This window comes from Carassius carassius, chromosome 18, assembly GCF_963082965.1.
Source record: "Carassius carassius chromosome 18, fCarCar2.1, whole genome shotgun sequence".
In the NCBI taxonomy this organism is placed as follows: domain Eukaryota; kingdom Metazoa; phylum Chordata; class Actinopteri; order Cypriniformes; family Cyprinidae; genus Carassius; species Carassius carassius.
Genome location: NC_081772.1, coordinates 4968842 through 4992161, shown reverse-complemented (window position 1 = coordinate 4992161; position 23320 = coordinate 4968842). Strand labels below are relative to the sequence as shown.

The window sequence follows — 23320 nt, the reverse complement described above, 5'->3', positions numbered from 1 at the left end:
TTAGCCCACAGCCACCAATTAAAGAACGCTAATTAAAGAGAGCGAGGTCTCCGCTAATGAGCGGAAGCCATCCAGACACAGATGGGCATGGTGTCTAGAGCAGAGCTGCTCTGAGGTGGAACATCAGCTGTTTAACATCTTCTGTGAATCATGAAAGAGGAGTCATTAGTGGTATCAGAGATGTGGATGGACCACCACAGCTTACTGTTTAGATGTCAACACAGCACACTGCTGAGAGTGTAAAACAATTACTCATCACTGACCCATCCGCATCACTCATAAGAGAAAAAAAGGATGCAATGAGGAATAAGAATTAAAGTTAACTGATGAATAAAAAGTTATAATGATTTAGGCTATATTAAAACATTCTAAAAAGTGCTCCTGCAAAGCACCATATACGGATAATGCTATGAAAATTTGCTCAAACTGAAGTCTCACAATAAAAATAAATGTAAAAAGACAATTAAGAATTCAGATTTACGTATTTCAAGAATCGTCAGCTCGAAGCGTCAGTTTAACAGAGCGAGGTAAGATGAAGATGCAAACCATTTAATAATAATCAAATTTTTAACAATACGTTTTACGATAGAAATGTTAAATGACCGACAGCTACAGCCAATGATGGAAACTACTGGAATATGGCCATTTTGAGAGAGAGAGAAAGAGAGAGAGAGAGGTGTGTAAATTGTCTGCGTCTGTTTCACTCCCTACAAACAATGAAGCTGAGTTTAGTTACTTAAAAAAACAGCGATTTTACCCCCCTTGTTACTGAGAAATATGGTGCAGCAATTCAGTATTGACTAATAAAAGTCGTGTGGAAGCACTGTTTATGAGCTTTTGAATGTTACTTTTTGCACAGTGCAATCTCAGATCTCTGTGGGAGATGAGTGGTATGTGTGTGCGTGTGTGCACACATCAATTAAAGGGGTCATATGATGCTGCTAAAAAGATTTTGGTATAATGAAATGCGTTTATGCGATTTAAGGTTTAATGTACATTATTGTTTCTACACACTATTTACCACCTTTCTGAAGCGCATCGTTTTTTTTTTTTTTTTACAAAGCTCATGAAGAGTGAGGTGTGATCTGATTGACCAACTATCCAGGTGACAATGAACCCATCTACTTGATCAAATTCTAGGTGGACTGAATGGTTGGCTTTGAATAACACACTGTGTAGATGCCATACTCGTCAGCATCAAGTGCCCGATGTTGTGTGTAGGAGTATAGCTGCACTGCAGAGAAAAGCTCTCTACAACACATGCATGCATTTTTGTAAATGGATGCAATTTTGTCTCTAATATACCTACAAGCAATTAGCGCAGAATTTATGTTAAGTGCTCACATGCATGTGGGTTACAGTGCCCATTCAACATTACTGCATTAAAACAATTGCAGTATGCACTTTTATGTGCACATCTAAAAAAATTTGTTTTTCTCATGGGCTGAGGTGGAAGCTACTTCCTGTGTTTCACAAGGAATACACTCAATAAGGAACACAATCAATGTTCTATTGGAAAACACACCAATTCACCAGAGTTTCACAAAGTGATGATACTTCTTTGCCTTTAGTTCTACACATGGGAAAAGCACACCAAGATGGAGTTGCATGTTGTCAATTCATCAGACACGAGGTTTGTAGTATTTTAAGGGAAAATGAGTATTTGATTATTGGTTGATGCCACTAAGGAATCTCAGATGTAAGCAAAATCAATTTAACCATAACCAAAGAACTGAACTTATTCAGGTCTGGCCCACTATTTACAATCTAATTTGAATATTCCATTTCACTTGGAGGTACACAGAAAAAAAAAATGTTGTAGGATTTATGTTGAAACAATTTTCACAAAATGCTAGTAGATTTAACAAATAAGCAAGTAACACACTGAATTAAACATGAAATTCTGTAGTAGAATTACAATACTTTAAAATATTTTAAATAGTATTTTTTCAAACATACCGATACTCTGATCAATTTTAGTTTTAAATAAAATGAAAAGTACAATTAAGTGAGGGCCAAAGATGAGCACAAATAGACTAGTTGGAGAAACCACAGAAAACAGCTACGTGTCTACTCAGAGCTCTTGAAGTGACAGGAAGAGGTTTTGTCTGTGCTTTCCTATTCACTAACTAAAAGCCAAACAGAGCATTAAATGTAGGCCTGTCAATTTAAAACATTAGCGCAAGTAATTATAAAATAACATTCCTAAGGAATTAGCATCAGAGCCACTGAAGTACTTGAATTAATCACCTGAACCGTAAATGCCATTTGACTAATCACTCTGGAGATGCAGAAAATGACATGACAAAGTTTGATTGGCTGATGGCACCAAAAGAACGTGCAAATTCCTCACAAATAACCATATTGAGCAGTGACATCAAAGACAGCACAGCAGAGGGGAAATTTATATTCCAGTTCATGATTTGAACTCTAAAAAATTTAAATGCAATGTAATTTTTGCCCTAGTACAAAAAAAAAAAAAACTTAACTTGACTGATTTTATTTGAACACATTTTAAAATGTAATTTATTCCTGTGATACAAAGCTGAATTTTCAGCATCATTACTAAAGTCTTCAGTGTCACATGATCCTTCAGAAATCATTCTATGTTTATTTGCTGCTTAAGAAACATTTTTATTTCTATTATTAAGGTTGAAAATGGTTGTGCTTATAGTTTTGTCGATTTATTTCAGGATCCTTCAATGATTTATTTTTCTTTATTATTATTTTACATTCTTTTATGACTATAAAGTCATAAAGGGTCCTGTGTTGATGTGAAGGAAAAGTAAAAATGCCAGCTAATTTCCTGAGGTTAGTAAAATAGCCCCACCCTCCACGTACAAACACCAATCACGAGCTGGTCACTCTGGATACCAGTAGGCAACTGGCAGTGGAGAAACAGGAAACCATTCTGCAGTCCCTCAACAATCACTGCACACTCCCCTCCTTTCTCAGCACAGCTCATAAACAGGAAGTCACCCAGTCCTTTGTTCTGACGTCCACACAGCACACACAGTTCTTACCTCTACAACTGCACATCTGTAGCACATGAGCTGCTGCGGTAAAACAGACCAGCGGTTCACATGTTCAGTTATGAACTGCATACACACAACAATAATGCAAAATAATTTGACTGAATAAGTCTCAAATTGCAATAGTTTCAAGCATTCAGCAGCCAATTATATTCACAAATAGTGGTTAGCACAATTTGTGTTGGGAAATTTTTACTCTTTGAAAACATATATACAGTAATATACAGTATGAATTTTTTTATTCTAAAGATTACATTTAATGGTGTTATTAAATTATTAGTGTTTCTAAAGATTAACTAAGTGATCATTAGATGATGGCTAATTGAATCTAAATAGGGTAATAGGTGAATAAATATCCAATATTTAATACTCAGTATTAAAAAATCTACAGTGCATTACATGGTTATTTGCATTTCATTATTTGCATTCGCATTGTCCCATTGTCCCCTGTTGTCTGAAATCAGAACAAACCTGCAACCCATTTTGAGGGCATGTAATGACTCACATTGGTCAAAACTACCAACAATAGTGTCCACACACTGTCTACATGACAGAGAAGTAGAGATTTAAAAGTATGTATAGTGCTAAAATCTCTTAAAGGACAAATAAGGCACAAAAATTCATGCAAGCATACACAAGAACAAACACACATAAGGTCCATTTCATTACCTTTTTTTTTTTTTTTTGCTCTTTTGAAACAAAACATGCCCTTTCAAATAAACTTAACATAAAACCCAACTGTGTTTACTTTAGAAGAGCAAGCATCTCTCTTTGAGAACTTTAAATTGATGATCTGTCAAACAGAATGGGCCTAAACCACTAACCACAACAGGAAGTCAAACTTAATGCACAAACACGTGCTATATAACACACAAACATGCGACTCAAACTATATTTCCTATTTTAGTAAACATCTGGCACTCAGATCACATATTCAGTTCCTTCTGGAGCTAAAGGTGAAACATTGTCCACCTGATTTGGACGACTTTCGGACATTAATTAGGGGATAAAGTGAAAGTGGGACACAGACATATTTAGATGAAATAATCCAGAGATGAAGGGTATGAGGCAGCTCAATGAATCCTTGAGGTGATATTTACTTCCTAAAAGATTTAATGTAATCTTTTTCTCCTTAATATATATATATATATATATATATATATATATATATATAAAACTGATAATCATACAGCTTATGGGAACTATAACAGTAGAAAGAGGATATGTTAAAAGTAATATAAAACACGTTTGGGCAGGACATACTGTACAAGTTGGACACACTTAAGGGTGAGTGAACGCAGACCCTCATCACAATTACTGAACAATATAATTACAGAACATTATGAGATTTGCTCAGAGGAATCTCTCGGTTGGCCTAATTGGACGAAAGCCCACTTTCCCTTTTTTAACTTCCTCCACGGCTCATTTCCCCGTTTAAGGTGCATGCAAACAGCAGTTACCGTTCCTTACACTGCTTCACTTCTGAGAACATCAAAGACTCTCAAATTACTCATGAAAAGAGATCCTGCTAGGTTGTCATTAGTGCTTCATTATGTGCTTGTTTAAGGATCTTTTAGAAAAGGCCATACAAGAAATTGAGGCAATAACTACCTTGCATATTTTTCTTAAGAAAATGTGTTTAGGAGGTGGTTGTTCTGAATGGTTGCCAGCAGTGATGCGCGGGTCAATGTACAGTATAAACAACCCGCACCTGACCGATGTTTTCAACTAACCCGCCCGCAACTCGGACCGCAAAAAAAGAAAAAGAAAATATTGAAAGAAAAAGAAAATATTGTACCCGACCCGCTTCCTGACCCGCATTTTTTAAAAGTAGTAAATGCGTCACCCCTTTATATTCATTTAATTACTTAAATAGGCTATAGCCTACAGGATAATAAGCGTTATTACTGCACACATAAGGCTTGCCACAAAGAACCAGTAATGATTATGAATATGTCTAAATTAGCAAGGAGACATTTAATTGTTTAGTAATAAACTGGTGTTTTCTGTGTCACTGCTAAGATGAAGTTGACGATGCGGACATTTCAAGCTTTCTGTAATATATTGCCTATATTTCTTTTTAAACCCACCGATTAAGACACCACCTGACCCAAAATATCACCCAAAGTTTCTACAGCTTTTTTCTTAGCTATTTCAGAATCTGGGGCTAACTTAGGTTAATTGGGGCTAACTTGTTACTGCAGTCGGTAGAGCGATATGAATGTGTGTGATGTACGGCATGATAAATGCTCGTCACTTCTGCTGCCGAAACTTTGTCAGCCTGTGGGTCATTTGGTTTATTGAAAAAATTGCAGTGATTTGCATGTTTCTTGGCGATGTGCTTTTTTTTCTGTGGTACTCACATGCACCATGTCGCTTCAGCTCGTATTCTCCACCATGTCCCACAGAAAAACTGCTTTTGCATAAAATTAACATAAGTTAACAGTACGCCTATGGACGTATCCGTGTATTTATTAGGCAGGGTCGAAAAAGCGGGACAGATGCTCAATTTGCGTGAGGCGGGACAAAGGGTAAAATTGCTGTACAGTACACCGTAAAGCGGGACAGGTGGTCACTCTATAATTGCGCCAGTTATTCAGCCAATAAAGTGAAGGCCTATGTATTTCAAAATTGTGTCTAGTACTATATAAATTACAAAGGTTTAATTGGCATCTTTATTTCAAACGACCCGACCGACCGCGACCCGAATATCATTAAAAATATTTTTGGATGACTCGTAACCGCGGGTGACCACAGGCACCCGCTCATTTTGGATCAACCTGCGCATCACTGGTTGCCAGGACATTGCTTGGCGGTTGATAAAGTGTTCAGAGTGTTTATCAGTACACTGCAAGTTCAAAATTTGGGGTCTGTATAATAAAAAAAAAAGAGAAAGAAAGAAAACAAAACAAAAAAAGAAAGAAGTCTCTTAGGATCACCAAAGCTGCACTGGTTTGATTAAAATCACCGTAAAAACATTAATATTGTAACATTTTTGTATTTTAATATATTTTAAAATGTAATTTATTCCTGTCATGCAAAGCCGAGTTTTCAGCATCATTACTCCGGTCTTCAGTGTCACATCCTTCTGAAATCATTTTAATATGCTGATTTGCTGCTCACACATTTCTTATTATTGTCAATATTGAAAACAGTTGCGTTGCTTAATATTTTTGTGGAAACTGTGATGCTTTTTTACACAATACAAGAATTTATGAATTGAACTGGTTGCTCTTTTCTGAGCACTAAATGAGACTGAGGCTTTCAAGCTTAAAAGAAACTAAATAGGAGCACCATGTAAGCATGTAAAACAGAAAGAGATTCAACGAAACATTTAGTTTTAAAAAAATTCTCTTAATGATTTGTTCACAAATCAGACAATTCATGACTCCTTCCTCAAGCTCTGGTCTCGACTCGGCTGCAACTGTTAAAAGCTGATTTGGAGGAGATTTGGAGGAGAAGATTATCAGTGAAAAACAACTTAAATTTGGTAGTTTTTCACACAAAACTATTGAATGACTTCTTAATGATACACTATTTGAAGCTTGAATGCCTCAGTATCCATTCAGTGCATTCATTCCAATTGTCCAGAATAATCCTTCAAAACATTTCTGTATTCAAGTAATAATGTTTTGAAACAACAAGAGGATGAAAAATAACTAACTACACATTTATGCTGAACTATCCCTTTAATATTTAGTTTTAGGGGTTTGTTGCAATCCTTAACTCTATGGATAAACAGTAACAATGTTTCCCGACTTCTGCAAGCACCACTATATAAACACAAGTCTAAATTTGTTCCCTGAGAAAACACAAAGTTACTATAGTTCCGTCACTCTCCCACTCCCTTTTTTAACACTTTTTTTTTTTTTTTTTTTTACTAACAAAGAGCATGTCACCATATTAAAGGATTGAACGGAGAAGGATGCCTAATTACATTAGCCAGCTCTTATGACGGCAAATGCAAACATGCTAAAAAAAACTTTAAGAACTTAAAATAGAAACGTCAAGATCGAAATATTTAGATGTTTCTTTGTTCAAAAATATGGAGCATCTAGGTTTAGATGTTGAGTTGTTTGTTTTAACGTTGTGAAGCGATGCTGGTGATTCAGGCTTTGATCACTACCAACCGTTCACAAACCATTCATTCTGCCAGACGCATACACAAGACAGGACCAAAATAACCAAAAGGTAGACTAAATACTAGACGCAACAACATCCTGAACTTCAAGCAGGATCAAAGAGATTTAACAACTAAGCTGAAATGAAAGTCAAAATTCAAAGAAATACTGTAGGCTCAAGCATAGTTTCATAACAATGTACAGTACGCACTGACCTCGAAAGAGTTAAAATATATCAATCAAGTGCAGAAAAAGCTACAATTTTAGTGCACAACGGGACATATCGAGCCTGCTTTGTCTTATAGCTTTAGCCTAACTCGGACAGGACTCATTTGCCATGAAGAAATAAGGTAAATCTGAATTTCACATACATTCTCTGTGATCCTATCTGAATAAAACAAGACAACCGTGGCAAAATTACAGCACAGATGACCTAGTGTTTTTCAATTAACTCGGGAAATTGAATCCCAAGTAAATAGGAATGTTTGTGATTGTGGTATATTATTATTTTCATAACGCTGCTCCTTGCCTTTCTTGAATACTGTAACTAAAGCTTAAAGCTAAATATATCAAACCTAAATAGTGTTTTGCTGCATGGTGCACCTTTATTATGAATTTAGACATTCTTGGCATTTCAAAACAAAGTTCGTGCTTCTAGTAGAGCCAGTTGAACTACAAGGAACAAGTAAATAATTCTTTGCATACTTTCATAAATCTCTTTTACACTACTATTCAAAGATTTGTTAAAAATATGTTTTTGATGTCTTCTGCTCAACAAGGATGCATTTATTTCTTTTGATGTCCTTAATATCTTCGGCTCACCAAGGCTGAATTTATTTGATCAAAAATACGAAATATTTTTATATTTCGTATTTTAAAGTGAAATTAAATCCTGTAATGACAACGCTGAAGTTTCACCATAATTCAGCTTAATTCAATCTTCAGTGTCACATGATCCTTCAGAAATCATTCGAATATGCTGATCAAGAAACATTTCTCATTATTATCATTATTGAAAACATTTGCTGCTTTTTTTTTTGTGGAAACCATTTTTTTTATATATAAACTAAAAGCTCAAAAGAACACCATTAATTAGTTAATTTAATCTCATTACTTTCACTTTTTGATTAATTTAATGCATCCTTGCTGAATAACATTTTTAGTTTTAATTTCTTTCTTTCTTTTTTTTTTGTTTTTTTCTTACGGACCCCAAACTTTTGAATGGTAGTGTACATAATTACACAATTAATCAAATACAATGCACATGATATTATCACATCCAGACTATACACTCCTATGCTAAATATAACTAGATTTCTCGCCCATCCATACACATGCATACTTTATTTTGCTCATTTTAATTCAAATGGGCCACAGAAAATTAATCTCAACCAAATAATAAGCATCACAGAAATTTTCTTAAATGTGTCTAAGCAGCTAGAGTTACAATCTATGAAACAAGACCTGCGTCCTGTAAGGTCTGTCTGCCATCTAATAACAATTTCCAGACAAAATTAAGAAAATATTCCATCCTTAACACACCTTTCGTTTCAAACCGGGGAAGACCTGGTGATTAAATGCATGAGGCAAATATTGCTTTAAATGTATTTGTGTGTTTTTGAGGACTAGAAAGAGTGAAAGAGTCTCCTATATTTCAAAATATAAATCATCATACCATTTACCAAATAAAAAAACACTTCCTGAGCTTTTATGTGTGCTTGAATCCTTTTGATATGATGTTTGTTTATAAAAACTGCAGTGTGAATTGCTTCAATAATTATAACTTTTCTAAATGCCAGTATTAGAGGAAGGCAGTGTGCTAATACCAAAGATTCATGTTTAAAAATATCTAATCTGGTTGACAGGACAAAAACAGGAAATGGGAAATCCATGATATCAGCAGCTGGAGAAAAAAAATAAGAACAAAGTAGCCACTGGGAGCGAACGAAAGGTGCCACATTTGTGCATTTAAGATCCTTATAAAAGTAATTCACATAATCATGTTTCTTTATAGACAGTATTTTTGATTATTTTAGATGGTAACCTAAGAAGAAAAGGAACAACCAATCCAGATGTTACAAAATATCAGGTGGAATCCAGACATAATAAGGCAAACAAGTAACAAATGGACCTGCACAGATGCATTGCTTTCTAGATAGAAGCACAAATGAGGTCAATGCCAGTGGGACGACAAGCCCGCAAAATGTTGCCAGATTGCAGAGGTTTGTAAACATTCCCATTCCCTTTTCTAAATCTCTATCATTTTCCTTTATGTAGTTGTATAATCATCCAGGAGAACACCTATTATGCTCCTATGATTTCCTTGATGTGGAAAACACAGACGAAATGTTGGAATCCAGTCTAATAAAGAATGTCAGAGAAATTGGCAAATTTTGAACGAATATATCAAAAGTAGGGCCATACTACAAATCAAACCACGCTAGTATTACACATATTCAAGCATGGTACGTAATGCTTGTGGTGTTCTCAGCATTTCATTTGATAAAACTATCATCATATCATATACACACAGTCCTTCTCAATGTAATAATAAAACTTTATTTTAATACTTCCATGTTTTAATTTAAGCAGTGAACCTCAATTTGTTTGCCACTTTTCACTTTGTTTGCCAAAAATAAAAAGAATTGCTACATTTTTTTAAAGACTAAATTGTTAATGTTTTATGCCTTCATTTGATTATCACCACTAATAAATTTGCATCACAAATCAATCAATAAATAAAATATAAATAAAACATAAAACATTTTTCAGATCCCTATTACTGTAAAAAAATAAAATAAACAAAAATAAGTGAAAAAATAAATGTTTTCAAATAGTATCAATTAATTTGATTAGACAGGCTTTTTGATTATTAAATATTTCATTAAATCAGTAAACCATTAATTAAACCATTAAAACAGAGTCCAGAAAATAAAACAGAAAACAGAATTTAGGAAAAAATAAAACAGATTTCATAGGGCCCTAAATATGCAACTGTTAACTTAAAGTAATCAAGGAACATTTATTATCATTATCATGTTGAAATCTGTTGTGCTGCTTAATATTTTGTTTAAACATCACACAATTTTTCAAGATTGTCTGAGGAACAGAAAGTTTCAAAGTACAGCATTTATTTGAAATAGAAATCTTCTGTAACATTAGAAATGTTGATACATTTTACATGTACTTGCAAAATAAAAAACTTTAAAAACTCTTCCTGATCACAGACTTCTGCAATTTTTTGTTAAGTTTCATGATTTCAATTACTTAGATTTTTTGGACTGCCAATTAAAAAAAAAAATAATAATAATCGGAAAAAATACAATGGAATTTTGGAAAAAATAAAACTCATTTATAGGGCTCTACACTATTAAAAATAAAGGTGCTTAAAAGTTTCTTCACAGCGATGCCATAGAAGAACCATTTTTGGTTCCACAAAGAACCATTCAGTTTTTTTTTAAAGAACCATCTCTTTCTTACCGTGAAACACCTTTATTTTTAAGAGTGTGACCTATAAATGATAAAATACCCCTAAGTACTTGTCCTTTCCTCATGAACACACACAAAGGAGAGACCGAACCATCTGTGCATCGCCCTAGAAATAAGCATATCTAAACAGGTGTTGGGTGATGTTGCCTTAGGCCGAAAAAAAAGCAATATGATCAAGAATAAACTTAGGATTTAAGGCTTTCTCAGAGGAGAAATGGTGACTCATCCCATTTTTATTCATATCCCTGATCTCAGATGTTCCTCATTCACTAGCTGCAAGAAAGGTAATGTTGTATGAGAGTTTCTAGGATACCAGTGCAGAAAAAAATCATCCGGGATCATTGAACAGCACTGCTCTCTTACTTCAACACCCACACACACATGATCTAAAAACATGCAGCCATGATGTTCACGTGCTTCTTTCAGCTACTGAACACTTGGTGTGCTTCCGCGCTCTCAACCTCAACTCCATCGCAGGTTTGTCAATCGCTGATATTTATACATAAAAAGAGGTTAATTATAACAAGGAGATGGAACTTCCACCAGAGACGGTCTTGTCTTCCCACTCTCGGCGGTTGCGTAAGAGGTCGCACCAACGCAAAAAAAAAAAAAAGGCATCGGTGAGAGACAAAGAGGAAAAAGCTCTGGGAAGCAGTGAAGTGGTCATTGTCTGTGAGAGGGCCTGAGGTGTGTGGGTGGATGCTGTATTTGAATATTAAGGTTAACGGCAAAGCGCTGCATGCCAAATGAAACGGCGGCTCCAAGACGTGTAAAAACTGACTCAGTATCAAGCATAGTGATTTTCTCTATGTCTAGTATCACTGCATGTGTCTTCAGCTTGCACTGTTAGTGTCAATAAGACCTCAAGAGTTTCTTATGCTGAGTGATAAACCACAAAGAGCTGCTAACAGCAAACATGAAGTGGGAAACATGAACACAAAAGTGCATGGCACTTCATTTTTTATTTTCAATGTTATATTTTATATATATATGTGTGTGTGTGTGTGTGTGTGTGTGCGATATAGAAATTTGTATTGCGAAAGACTCTATACAAATCAAATGTAACCGAAATGAATAATAATAAAAATTGTGTGGTATTAGGTGCTAGAAAACGTTTACACACCACCTAAATCATAAATAAATATTATTTTACAATAACAACAAAAAAACAAATAATGGTATGGTATAACTTGCTAAATAAATGCTAAAAAAAGTGTATTCATCCCCCGCCAAATAAATAAATAAATAAATATTTATATTATTACTAATACTTCTATTAATGATGTGGAATTTGACATTAGATAAATTCAAAAAAAAAAATATGAATACACCCCCAAGGGTGCAGCATCAATATTTTTGGTCAGTTTTCCCAGAAAAGAAAAACTATACATTTTTACTGCACATAAAAGGTCATTTTGTTATTATTTAGGAGTACACACAAGCAAAGAGATGAGCTGAATGCAAACAAATATAAACTAAAAGCCAGAAAACTATAAATGTGATTTGATACGGTCTCATATTAACAACTAAAAACTCCTGAAACCAACCAGAAACATAATTAAATGTACAGTTCATTCAAAACAGAGTCCTGTCATCACGTTCATACCCTCATGTTGTTCCAAACCTGTATGACTGTCTGTCTTCTGTGGAACACAAAAGAAAACAATTCGCGGAACGCTGAAAACCAAAACAACATTGGACCCATTGACTTACATTGTATGGACAGGCATTTTTTCTAATAAATCTTCTTTTGCATTCCTCAGAAATAAAGTCATACAGGTTTATGATGGCAAGTAAATGACTGGTGAAGTATGCCTTTAATAGCATAATTTATAGTTCTTTATTTATGCAGGGAGTGATATAAACGACGACAATATGGGTCACACTTTCAGATCTAGCTCTAGCACTGCCATCCAAACCACTGTCTGTCCACGACTGACGATTTTATTATTTAACCAAACGGGGTCACCGCTTCCAATTCACTTCCACATGTGGGTCTCATTAGAAAGTCCAGAGAAGAAAACAACAAGCGACTTACACAACAAGCAACACTCAAGACCTTCGCCAAAGATCCCCGCACAAGATAAACTGCCATTATAAAAGATTGTTTTCGCACCCGATACTGAATCTAATGCTTAAGTGAAAAATAGGATAAGATAGAAAGATAAAGCTGAAACCAGAACTGAATACAAGTTCTTCCAGTCAATTGGAAGATAAAACAATCCGTGACCCAGTTTTGCTTGAGAAACCTCAGTCCATATAGAAAGTAAGTAAGGATGAGTACAGCTACCTTGTTACTTGTAATTAAGCGGAGTTTTTTTATTTATTTATTTTTATCCAAAACGACTTGCAAGGAAAGTCTCTAAGGAGTCAGTTCTTTAATTGCAGCTATTGCAAAATTTATAGATGCTGTATGTAAGATTTTGACTCTACTAAAGCATAAAAATACCATAATATGTTTGCAGATATTTAAGAAACATGCTAAGTTAACATACTTGTTTATTTGAAAAACAATGCTATAGTCAGTTATTCTCCTTTGAAAATGTGCGTTCTGGGCCAGAATGTCAGTGTCTGTTTTGGTTTGTGAAACCCGCTCACCGCCCGTTTAGTTCAGCAACATTACTCCAGTCTTCAGTGTCACATGAATCTTCATAAATCAGTCTAATAGGAAGATTTGATCATCAAGAAACATTACAGTGTAACATTACAGTGTATAGTGCTGTCTCATCTTTTTATGAAAACTGATTACTTTTTAGTATTGTTTTACGAATAGATTTCAAAAGAACAGCATTTATTTAAAAAGGAAATATTTTATAACTTAAATATATTAAATATCTTTAATTATCTAGCCATATTTAAAACGAATAGTAGGCCATCAATTAAGCCTGGAAAAGGCATTATCTGATATTGTGTACACTTGAAAAATTAACAGATGTTCACACCTTTTGTGTTGATTTGATTTTTGTGTGTGTGTGTGTGTGTGTGTGAGTGTTTTTGACTTTTCAGCCACTTTAAAAACAACATCTAGCTATTCATTTGCCAACCACAATCACTTTAAAGGAAACTTTGCAAATGAGTTACTCCTTTCATGCCTTTGATCAAGAATGCCATGTTAAGCAAACCAAACAATGACAGATACTTTTCAATACTAACCAACAGGCCTTCAATAATCAACCTCAGGTTAATGAGGACATGACATCTTCACTGGAAATACATACTAGGGGTAGCAGTGGGCTGAAGTGGGGCTCGATCACACCCAGTCTTTGCCCCTTATGTCCCAAACGGATCACCATCTCTGCTCCAGAGACACAACCTAAGCCATGGGCTGTCATTCGACTCACAAATGGAAAACGGCCTAAATCAATGGCCTGGAAAAACAAGTGCCAGCTAATTATAGGGAAAAGGCAGCCAGTGGAAGAGAACATCAACACCTCACATTGGCCTCAATGTGACAATGTGATCTATACAGTCCATCCGGAGGTAAGAAACACACTCTGGTCACATTTTTTGGCATGAAATATGACTAACTCCAGGAGACCCAAGCTAAGCAAGGGTTCCATCTAAACACTCTGCTTTCCACTCAGCATATGTGTAGTTATTATACGAGACTCTCATTCTGATTTCTCTACTCAGGCTATTATTAGCGGCCTCTGAAATCCAAGTCCACAGAGGGTTCCTCCATCAGCTACCGCTCTCCCATCATGCACCACTCCAAACAGAAGTCCCTTTGATTTTTGGTCTGCATGTTGTGCTGATGAAAACCAATGTGTCAACTAATGTCAAATCAAAAAGATAACAGGGATTTTAAAAATAGGCATTAAAAAGAAAGTGCTCCAAAAGCAACTGTCCCTCGCAAAGAAATACAGTCATGCTATCAACATACTGTATGTGGTGAATGTTTAATTCGTCTGGTATTCCATTCTCGCACACTCTTATCCTTAAACAGGTTAAAAGAGAGAAGGCTAGGGAAGACTGAGAACGAGAAGGACTGGATTTTTATAGCTCAATAGTAATCCTGAAATGTTTACCTTTTGAAGGCTGGTAGGATTAAGCTGTGTCTTATCAATTATTTTTATGGCCACCTGCAGGAAAAAAAGAGAAGAGGAAAAAATTAATTTCACTGCCTTGTTCAATGAAGTCTGACGAGTAGCCAGTAAAAGAGCATCAATATTACGATTTTATCTCCGCAGCTCAACTCAACAATCATTTGGGAATAACCCTGTGTCATATTTTAACCAACAACATTATTTAAATTAATGTTGTTGTATTATTTAAAACAACAACAACAACAAAAAAAAAAAACACTATTTATTTATAGTAATTTACGGTACTTATAATATTGCTATTTAGAGATTTTTATTTATTTATTTACTGCATAATGACATTATTTGTATGTAAAAAAAATTACATAAAAAAAAAATTCTGTCAGGACAGGACATTCATTACTATATGTTTAATGTGTTTAACTGTAACTGTAAAAAAAAGAAAAAGCCAAACTGTGCTGTGTGTGTGTGTTTATAAATATATATATATACGGTGTATATATATACTGTTTATATATATATATATATATATATATATATATATATATATATATATATATATAGCAAAATTGTGCAAAATCCAAAAGTTCTCCATTGAGATCTTCAGGAAGCTCACCTCTCGTCCTGTGAGAATGTGTCGTGCCAATTTGACCTTGGCAAAGTTGCCCTTGCCGATAGTTTTGAGGAGCCGGTAGTTGCCGATATGTGGCGTTTCATCGGCACAGGAGGCGATGGAGTTCCGACAGCGGGCCCCTGAACGCCCAGGACGGGACACCACTTCATTTCGCCCATCTGTGTGTGATGTGTGCTGGAGACAGATGAAAAAAATATATATAAAGATTAGTAAAGACAAATGTGCCACTGGCCAAAAGTTTGGAGTCTGTAAGAATTTTTTTTTTTTTTTTAAGGAAGTAATTTTTGTGCTCAAGGACACATTACAATAATCAGAATTGAAAGTGTAGACATTTATAATTTTACAAAAGATTTTGGTTTCAAATTAAAGTTGGTCTTCTGAGCATTCTATTTATTAAAAAATCTGAAAAAAAAAAATGTATTACCAGCTCCACGAAAACAGCAGAACAACTGTTTTCAACATTGATCATACAAATAATAATAATAATCATGAGCAGCAAATCAGCATATTAGAATTATTTCTGAAGGATCATGTGACACTGCAAAATGGAGTCATGATGCTGAAAATTCAAATTTGCATAAGAGGAATAAATTACATTTTACACAAGAAAACAAAACATTATAAATTGTAAAAATATTTCACAATATTACAGTGTTTGCTGTATTTTTTTATCAGATAAATGCAGCCTTGGTGAGCATAAGAGACTTTCGAGAGCTTTCTCAATCCTAAACTTCCATACAATTTTGTGTGACTGCAACAGCCTTTCAATTAGATAAAACTGTCAGAACATGGCATTAAAAAGTTTGAATTAATATTCTACTCATTTTAGAGATCTCCGTATACTGCATTTGTTTTGGTAGTCTGACAGCTGTTAAACGCCAGGTAAATGAAAATATAAGGAATGTCAAAAGCTGTTTGCATGAAAATATTTGAACCCGACAACCTCAAAGAGGAGCTTCACTGCAGGAAATATCTTCATTTCCTCCCATCAAGGATATATATCTGTGAACCAAGCCAGTCAAAGATTTACAGTTGACATCTGTTTGTGCTACAGTATGATGCCTCTAGAGTTTCCTCTCATAAGGGAGACATGTAAATAAAGTAATCTGGACAAAATGTTAGATGGTTTCCTGGATTTCTGCTTTGTCTTCCTTTTTCGCTGTAAAATACTGGAGCTGCATCCTTTTACAAATAGATACTTTTATTTTTCTATTTTCTGTTTTTTTTTTAAAGACAAAGTTTCTTCCTGCCAGTCAAGTATAAGTAATATTTGGTCATTTATAAAAATGGACATCAGTGATTTTATGTGAATATTAAGTTATAAGAATTTAAAGTGACAGTAAATTTAAAGGAATAGTTCACCCAAAATGAAAATTTGCTGAAATTTTACTCACCCTCAGGCCATTAAAGTTGTAGATGAGTTTGTAGTTCATGGAAGCAGATTTGGAGCAATTTAGCATTCCATCACTTGCTCACCAATAGATCATCTGCAGTGAATGGGTGCCGTCAGAATGAGTGTCCAAACAGCTGATAAAAACATCAAATAATCCACAAGTAATCCACACCACTCCAATCCATCAATTTACATTTTGTGAAGTGAGAAGCTGTGTATAAGAGACAAATCCGCTATTAAGATGCTTTTAACTTCTGGCCAATTGACCAGTATATTTCCTAAAGTGAAAAAGTAGGCTAAATATCCTGTTGTTCTCTCACATCAGAATCCACAGACATATACTTGTTAGACTTTTTTGTAAACAGTGCTTAATCTGTGCATATTTCTCTCCTGATTCAGACTGAAGAAAGCAGCATTATGGAAACGGGGCTTATATTTCACGTGAAAGTGATGGTTTGAAATTGAAAATGTCTTGATGGATTTGATTCTTACAAACACGCAGCTTTTCACTTCACAAGATGATGTTGTGTGGATTACTTGTGAATTACCGTGATGTTTTTATCAGCTGTTTGGACTCTCATTCTGACGGCACCATTCTGCTCAATTTCTCCAAATCTGCTCCAATGAAGAAACAAACTCATCTACATCTTGATCTAAATTTTCAGCAGATTAAAATTTTTGGGTAAAAACCATTTGTTTAAAGTTTTAATTTTGACAGTGAATGTGAAGTTATAAGAAAGTAAAAAAAAACTGAGTTCAGCGTCACTAATGATGATGTTAACATAACAAACAGCATTACTCAAAAGACAAAAGCTACCTCACTGAATCAATAACTGTAATGGATGAGCGATGATAATTAGTGGCCATGGTTGTAGTAAATCATGTCAGCATCACTGAGCAAACAAAAGGCAGAGATGACACCATCGCTTCGCACAGCGATAACTCATCTATGATACATTTTCAAGCAGCATGCCGGTCCATCTGGAACAGAGGGACTTAAATTAGTCCTCAAAAGAACTCCAATAGACATCTTAAAAATAAGATCCAATGTAGATGAACAGACCACAGCATGCGTGCTGCCGGGATAAAGAAAAATGAACAAGATCTCTCAATAAGGGATCCAGGAAATGAGGTATGACGTGGATGGAGACTGAAACAATACCTGAGAGGAGACAGATCAATGAGATGTTGCCTGCATCACTGCGAGTAATGCCATTCAAGTCATGAAAGACCTTAAGCCTTACAAAATTGGCTAGTAGAAAACTAGTACTAGTAAACTAAAAGGCTATCCTGTAGCCTACCAACTACACCAGATTTGACAGTAATGTCGCAACACACAAGTGTGAGTACCTGTTTTTATTACGTGGTCACTATTGCTTGATATTGTTTGATATGTACTGACTATTTATACATTTTTAACCTATATCACAGCAGCGTTCATCTATGAAGGATCTAGGCGATCCTATGAGAGTCATTAAGTTGTTAGTTATTAAGTTAATAAAAAGGAATAAAAGAATGAAATCAAGAACAATTATAGGAAGTACTCACAAACCAGTTCCCAATATGGGGAACAAAATATTAATTTCCATTACTGATCCTCAAGTCACAACCATTAACTTTATTCCAATAAACTACTAAACAGAGCCAATCACAATGATATGTGCTTCTGGTCTAATTGTGAACTATTAAGAAAAAGCAGCTTGTCTTCATGATCAAACACATGTGAGTCTAATCTACTCCCAATGGATTCAATCAAGTTCTGTCCTATATATTTTTCACTCAAAAATATGTATCATAACAAGTGAAATGGGCTGCAAATGGCAATTCACATTCAGAATCAGTAAAAGTAACAGAAAAAGATACATCGCACAGAGATATTTTAAACCAACCAGTATGATAGAAAACCATGCACTAACATGCTGAAAAGCACATTTGTAATGGTATTGCGAGAGCATTCTGCCACCCCTTTAATTTATGAGATTCATCTGAGCTTTGTTCCCAGGCTAATGCTGAACCCTTAAATGAGTAATATGGCAGATAGCGTTTGTAACAACAAATGTCAGACTCACTCGATGAATAATATCACAGTAAATAGGAACTGGTTAACATGATTACATAACATAAGGATACATTTACCATCTAAACAGGGGGATTTAAAAAGTCTAACCCTATATTCAAACCAAACAATTAAATACAAAAAATGTAAGTGTAATATTAATTAATGTTTAGATACAAAATGGTTCCCTATATTAGACTAGATTAGCAAACAATTTTCAAAGGCCAATCTGAGGAAGGCAAGCTTTTCAGATACAAAACATTACACAGATACACAACTAGCTGTGATTTGTAGAAAAGTCATTGAGTCATTGCTATTTTTTGACTAATAAGAGACTGAACACTTAAATCTTAAATGCATGAATGACTGCATTAAAAAAACATGTAGTGAAAAGTCTGGAAGTATGTTAACTGGAGTATGCAGAGCATTTAAAATCATTATTTAGGACCATGAAAGATCCTTAAAAAGACTGTGTCCTAAATTCTCCCTCTAGGACAAGCGCTCTCATCTAGGACATTCTAGAGCACAGAGTAGGCTAATATTTCTCCGCCTATAAAAAATGAAAACCGCCTATAATAACATTGTTCTTGCTGATAAGATCTCAACATAGTTTCATTTTAAATGTCTCAATACAACTTAAGTCAATATCTGATGCAGCCAGTGTTACAACAAAATCACGGTTCTACACCATTTAAGGGGCTTATCACAACAGTCACTGTAATTCTGATTAAACATTTGCCAAATATGCTCGAAAATCTCACAGCCTGGACCGGTTTCAATGGCATTATACATTAAAACCTTCCTGTGTCAACAAATCTTCTTCCTTTCTGACACTTAATGGCTTTGCACATTACAACAGGCTCATTACAAATGGCCTTTTCCCTCTATTCTAAATTTAATCAGCCTAATTATAATGAGTAATTAGCACTTACTATAGTTATGCGATGCCTCTTGACAGAGTGGGAGCCTTTCATTCTAGCATTGGCGATCCGAATGGCGTCGAAACTGACAGGCGGTCTGTTTTTGTGATGCTGACAGCTCATTGATTGCCTGGCACAAACCGATGCCCAGAGGAGCATGAAAACATTTGCGACACTTGTCGTTAGATGTCCGACGGGTGCAGAGAATTAGAGCTCTCTCTCTCTCTAACTCTCTCTGGGTAGCAGAGAAGGGAATAGTCATCACTCAAGGACTAACCAGTGGTGAGACTGCATAATCAGGCAGGTAAGGTCTCCTCACTTATCTGTTTGTGGCTTTTCTAACCAATGAAGCACAAGAGCTCCAGCACAAAAAACTCCGTTTATACAGCGCTTTTTATAGATACTGTAATTCAAAATGCATTTTTTCTAAATACTTGTATTATTGTCATGCATGCAGTTTGTATGACCACCTAATAATTGATTGCTCACATGGAATATTAATACTTTTAAATGATTACAGCACTGTCTATGTGAACTGCAAATAAAGTTGCAGCTAAAACAAAAAACAGTTTCCACTATATGTGGCATGCAGAGTGGAACATTATGTCACACTATAGGAAACATTGTTACACTGTACCTCTGTAGTGAAAACATTGCTACAAAAGTATCATTGTAGTGAAAATACAGTGCAACATTATCACTAGCAGAAATATGTATATATATGTAACCTGTAAGAGACAAAAATGTTATATTGATTCAGTTTAGTGGAATTACTGTTATGCTGTACTGGAAATATTATTAAATATCATTATATTTGAAATGGTCAAATACTGTAAAATGGGAATGGAAATACTGTTACAATGTAGCTGAAATATTGTCATTTTTTTATTTGTAGTAAAAAAACAAAGATTACACTTGAACGGAAAGAAACAATGCATCACACTGTAAGAGACATTGTTACACTGTACCTCTGTAGTGAAAATATTGCACAAAGTATCATTGTAATGAAAATACAGAGTAACATTATCAATAACATAAATACTGATACATTGTATTATTGAGTAATCTGTAGCAGAATAATGTTAACTTGTGTAAATTCAGTGGAAACACTCATAAGCTAGCCTATATTGGAAATATTGTTAAATATTTTCATAATGGAAATACTGCTACTCACTAAAACTTTAGTGGAAATACTGTTACTTAAATATTGTTGCATATCACTGTAGTAAAAAAGACCACATTTGAGCGGAAACAATGTTTTACACACTATAGGAAACATTGTTACACTGTATCTATGTAGCAAAAATGTTGTGACAAAGTAACATTGTAGTGGAAATACAGTGTAACATTATCACTAGGAGAAATACTGCTACACTGTATCATTATGTGATCTGTAACAGAACAAATGTTACACTGATTCAGTTTAGTGGAAATACTGTTATGCTGTACTGGAAATATTGTTAAATATCATTATATTTGAAATATTGTCACTAAAATTGGAATGAACATACTGAAACACACTGAATCATTGTAGTGAAAAAAGATTAGATTTGAGCAGAAACAATGCTTCACACTATAAGTTACACTGTACCTCTGTGCATTCATAATGTTACAAAGGATCAGTGTAGTGGAAATACAGTGTAAACACTCCAGCAGAACCACTGCTAAACTGAATCATTATGTAGCAGAAAATGATACATTGTATCAGTATAGTAAAAAAACACTGTTGCTGTATTGGAAAGAGTTAAATATCATTATACTGAAAATATTGTTACTCTGAAAAAAATGTATGTAAATACGAAACATTGTTACACTGCATCACTGTACTAAAAAATTGTTACATTGAAACAAAAACAATGTTTCACAATATAGGAAACATTTGTTACAATCTACCTCTGTAGCAGAAATATCGTAAAAACTTATCACTGTAGCTTAAATAATATGATATCAGCGGAAATACACTACACTGCATCACTTTGTTACTCTGTATCGGAAATATTGTTACAGGAAACCGCACGAGGGTGACTTGACAGTTCTTTTGCGAAGTGAAGCTGCGCGTAAGAGTAACCAAGTTTTTTTTTTTTTTTTTTTTTGAAGAAAATATCAAAACCCAAACAATATAAATACAATACAACATTTAAATGCTAGGGGGAGGTATAATCAATATTACAAGAATACTTTAAAGAGTATTATAAAGAGTAATTAATAAAGTGCTGAAAAAACATGAGTCTGTCTAACTTTGGAGACTGTCACACCTGTAGGAAACACCTTCACAACCCTGCAAATAGTGTCATCATCGACATATGTTGCGCGAGCCCGCCCGCCCTAAAGTTTAAAAGTGGACATGAATTTTACAGCCAAATGAAGACTGTAAAATACAAAGAAATTCCAGTGAACCACAATGGAATTCATACTTACGTTTTCTGTATCTCTCTCATTGACAGTAGGAAGTGGTGTTCTAGTTGACATTTTAATGTGTCTTTTATCTCCAAAGTGCTTCCTGCAGTCCAAGTGTGTCTGATCACAGCAAGCTTCAGTTCGCAGGGTGGACAGCCGCCGGGCTCCAGCTGATGAAGATCATGGATTCGATCAACATCAAATTCCAGCACAAATAAAAGATCCAGATTAATGCAATAATTTATCCAGATGCATAACGGCACAACAGGTCACCGGTGACACAAAGGAGCAACTCTCCACAAAGATCTGGCAACCAGCAGGTCATAACCAATATGATGCGCTGGGTTACTTTAAAAAAAAAAAAAACTTTGCCAAAAGTGCCTATTGTAAACTCAAGCACAAACAGTTCCCAGGCCCCTCAGAAACTGCACACAGCGTTCAGACAAGGAAAAGGGGAGGGGGCGTCCGCTTCAAACCGGTTCTGGATCTTGATGTAAGCTTTCCGAATGTGCAGTTTCGTTCCTTGGTTCTAGAGAATCTGCTCTAAACCACTCCAGGTTGATTAAAGTCCTCCTATCAAGAAGTCTAGGGTACACCAGTCCAGACAGAGCTCAGTCCAAGATGGCTGCGTGCTGGCTGATGGTGCCAAGCCAAACCCAGTGCAGCGGCAGCGCAGCCGGAGGAAGTGAGGACAAAGGCGGCTGCACAAGCTCATTGGCCGGCGCGGCGCTGTTTGTTGTTGCTGGGGTGATTACTAAGGAGAAAAATGTACCTGTCTGTCGCGCAAAAACCCGGCAAAATTACTCAGTGCTCTATGGTTGGATCGCCCATCCCAGTGATGCCCGTGACCATGAGAATGTTGGACTGTGGAAACCATTTAGAAAAAGTCAGTAAATGATTTACCATGTTCCACAGTAGCCTACATTGGAGTACAAATTAAATAGAGTGGTATAATAAATAAATAAATAAAAATCACGATGCTAGTACTTACTTGTAATGTTTACACATTACCCAATTATATTCATTTACAGCAATTAATTTATTTGCTATTACCCACAAAGGCTATTTTGCTGGGGTTTTTGATGAGCTGCACCTTTCGTTGTGCACATTCTCTGTGGACACAACACTAATGAAGAAAGAGACTAAACCATACTGTATGTGTGTGTGTGTCTATATATATATATGTATGTATATATATATATATATTTATATATATATATATATATATATATATA

At 35.0% G+C, this 23320-nt stretch overlaps 1 protein-coding gene across 12 annotated transcripts in view; it reads right to left on the bottom strand.

The window, feature by feature from the left end:
• Positions 1-22814, bottom strand: part of LOC132092172 (MAP/microtubule affinity-regulating kinase 3) — a 61117-nt gene extending 38303 nt beyond the window's left edge. For 2 of the 12 annotated variants that reach the window (XM_059498291.1, XM_059498292.1), the window contains exons 1-3: positions 22107-22811; positions 15302-15493; positions 14671-14724 (exon numbers count right to left, since the gene is read on the bottom strand). In XM_059498291.1, coding sequence (XP_059354274.1) covers positions 14671-14724; positions 15302-15493; positions 22107-22157 — 297 coding nt within the window. In that variant the 5' untranslated portion in view covers positions 22158-22811. Of the gene's footprint in view, positions 1-14670; positions 14725-15301; positions 15494-19700; positions 19855-22106 lie in introns of those variants that run through there. The other 10 variants (XM_059498286.1, XM_059498290.1, XM_059498294.1 and 7 more) reach the window with 10 other exon arrangements.
• Between the last annotated feature and the right edge of the window lie 506 nt (positions 22815-23320).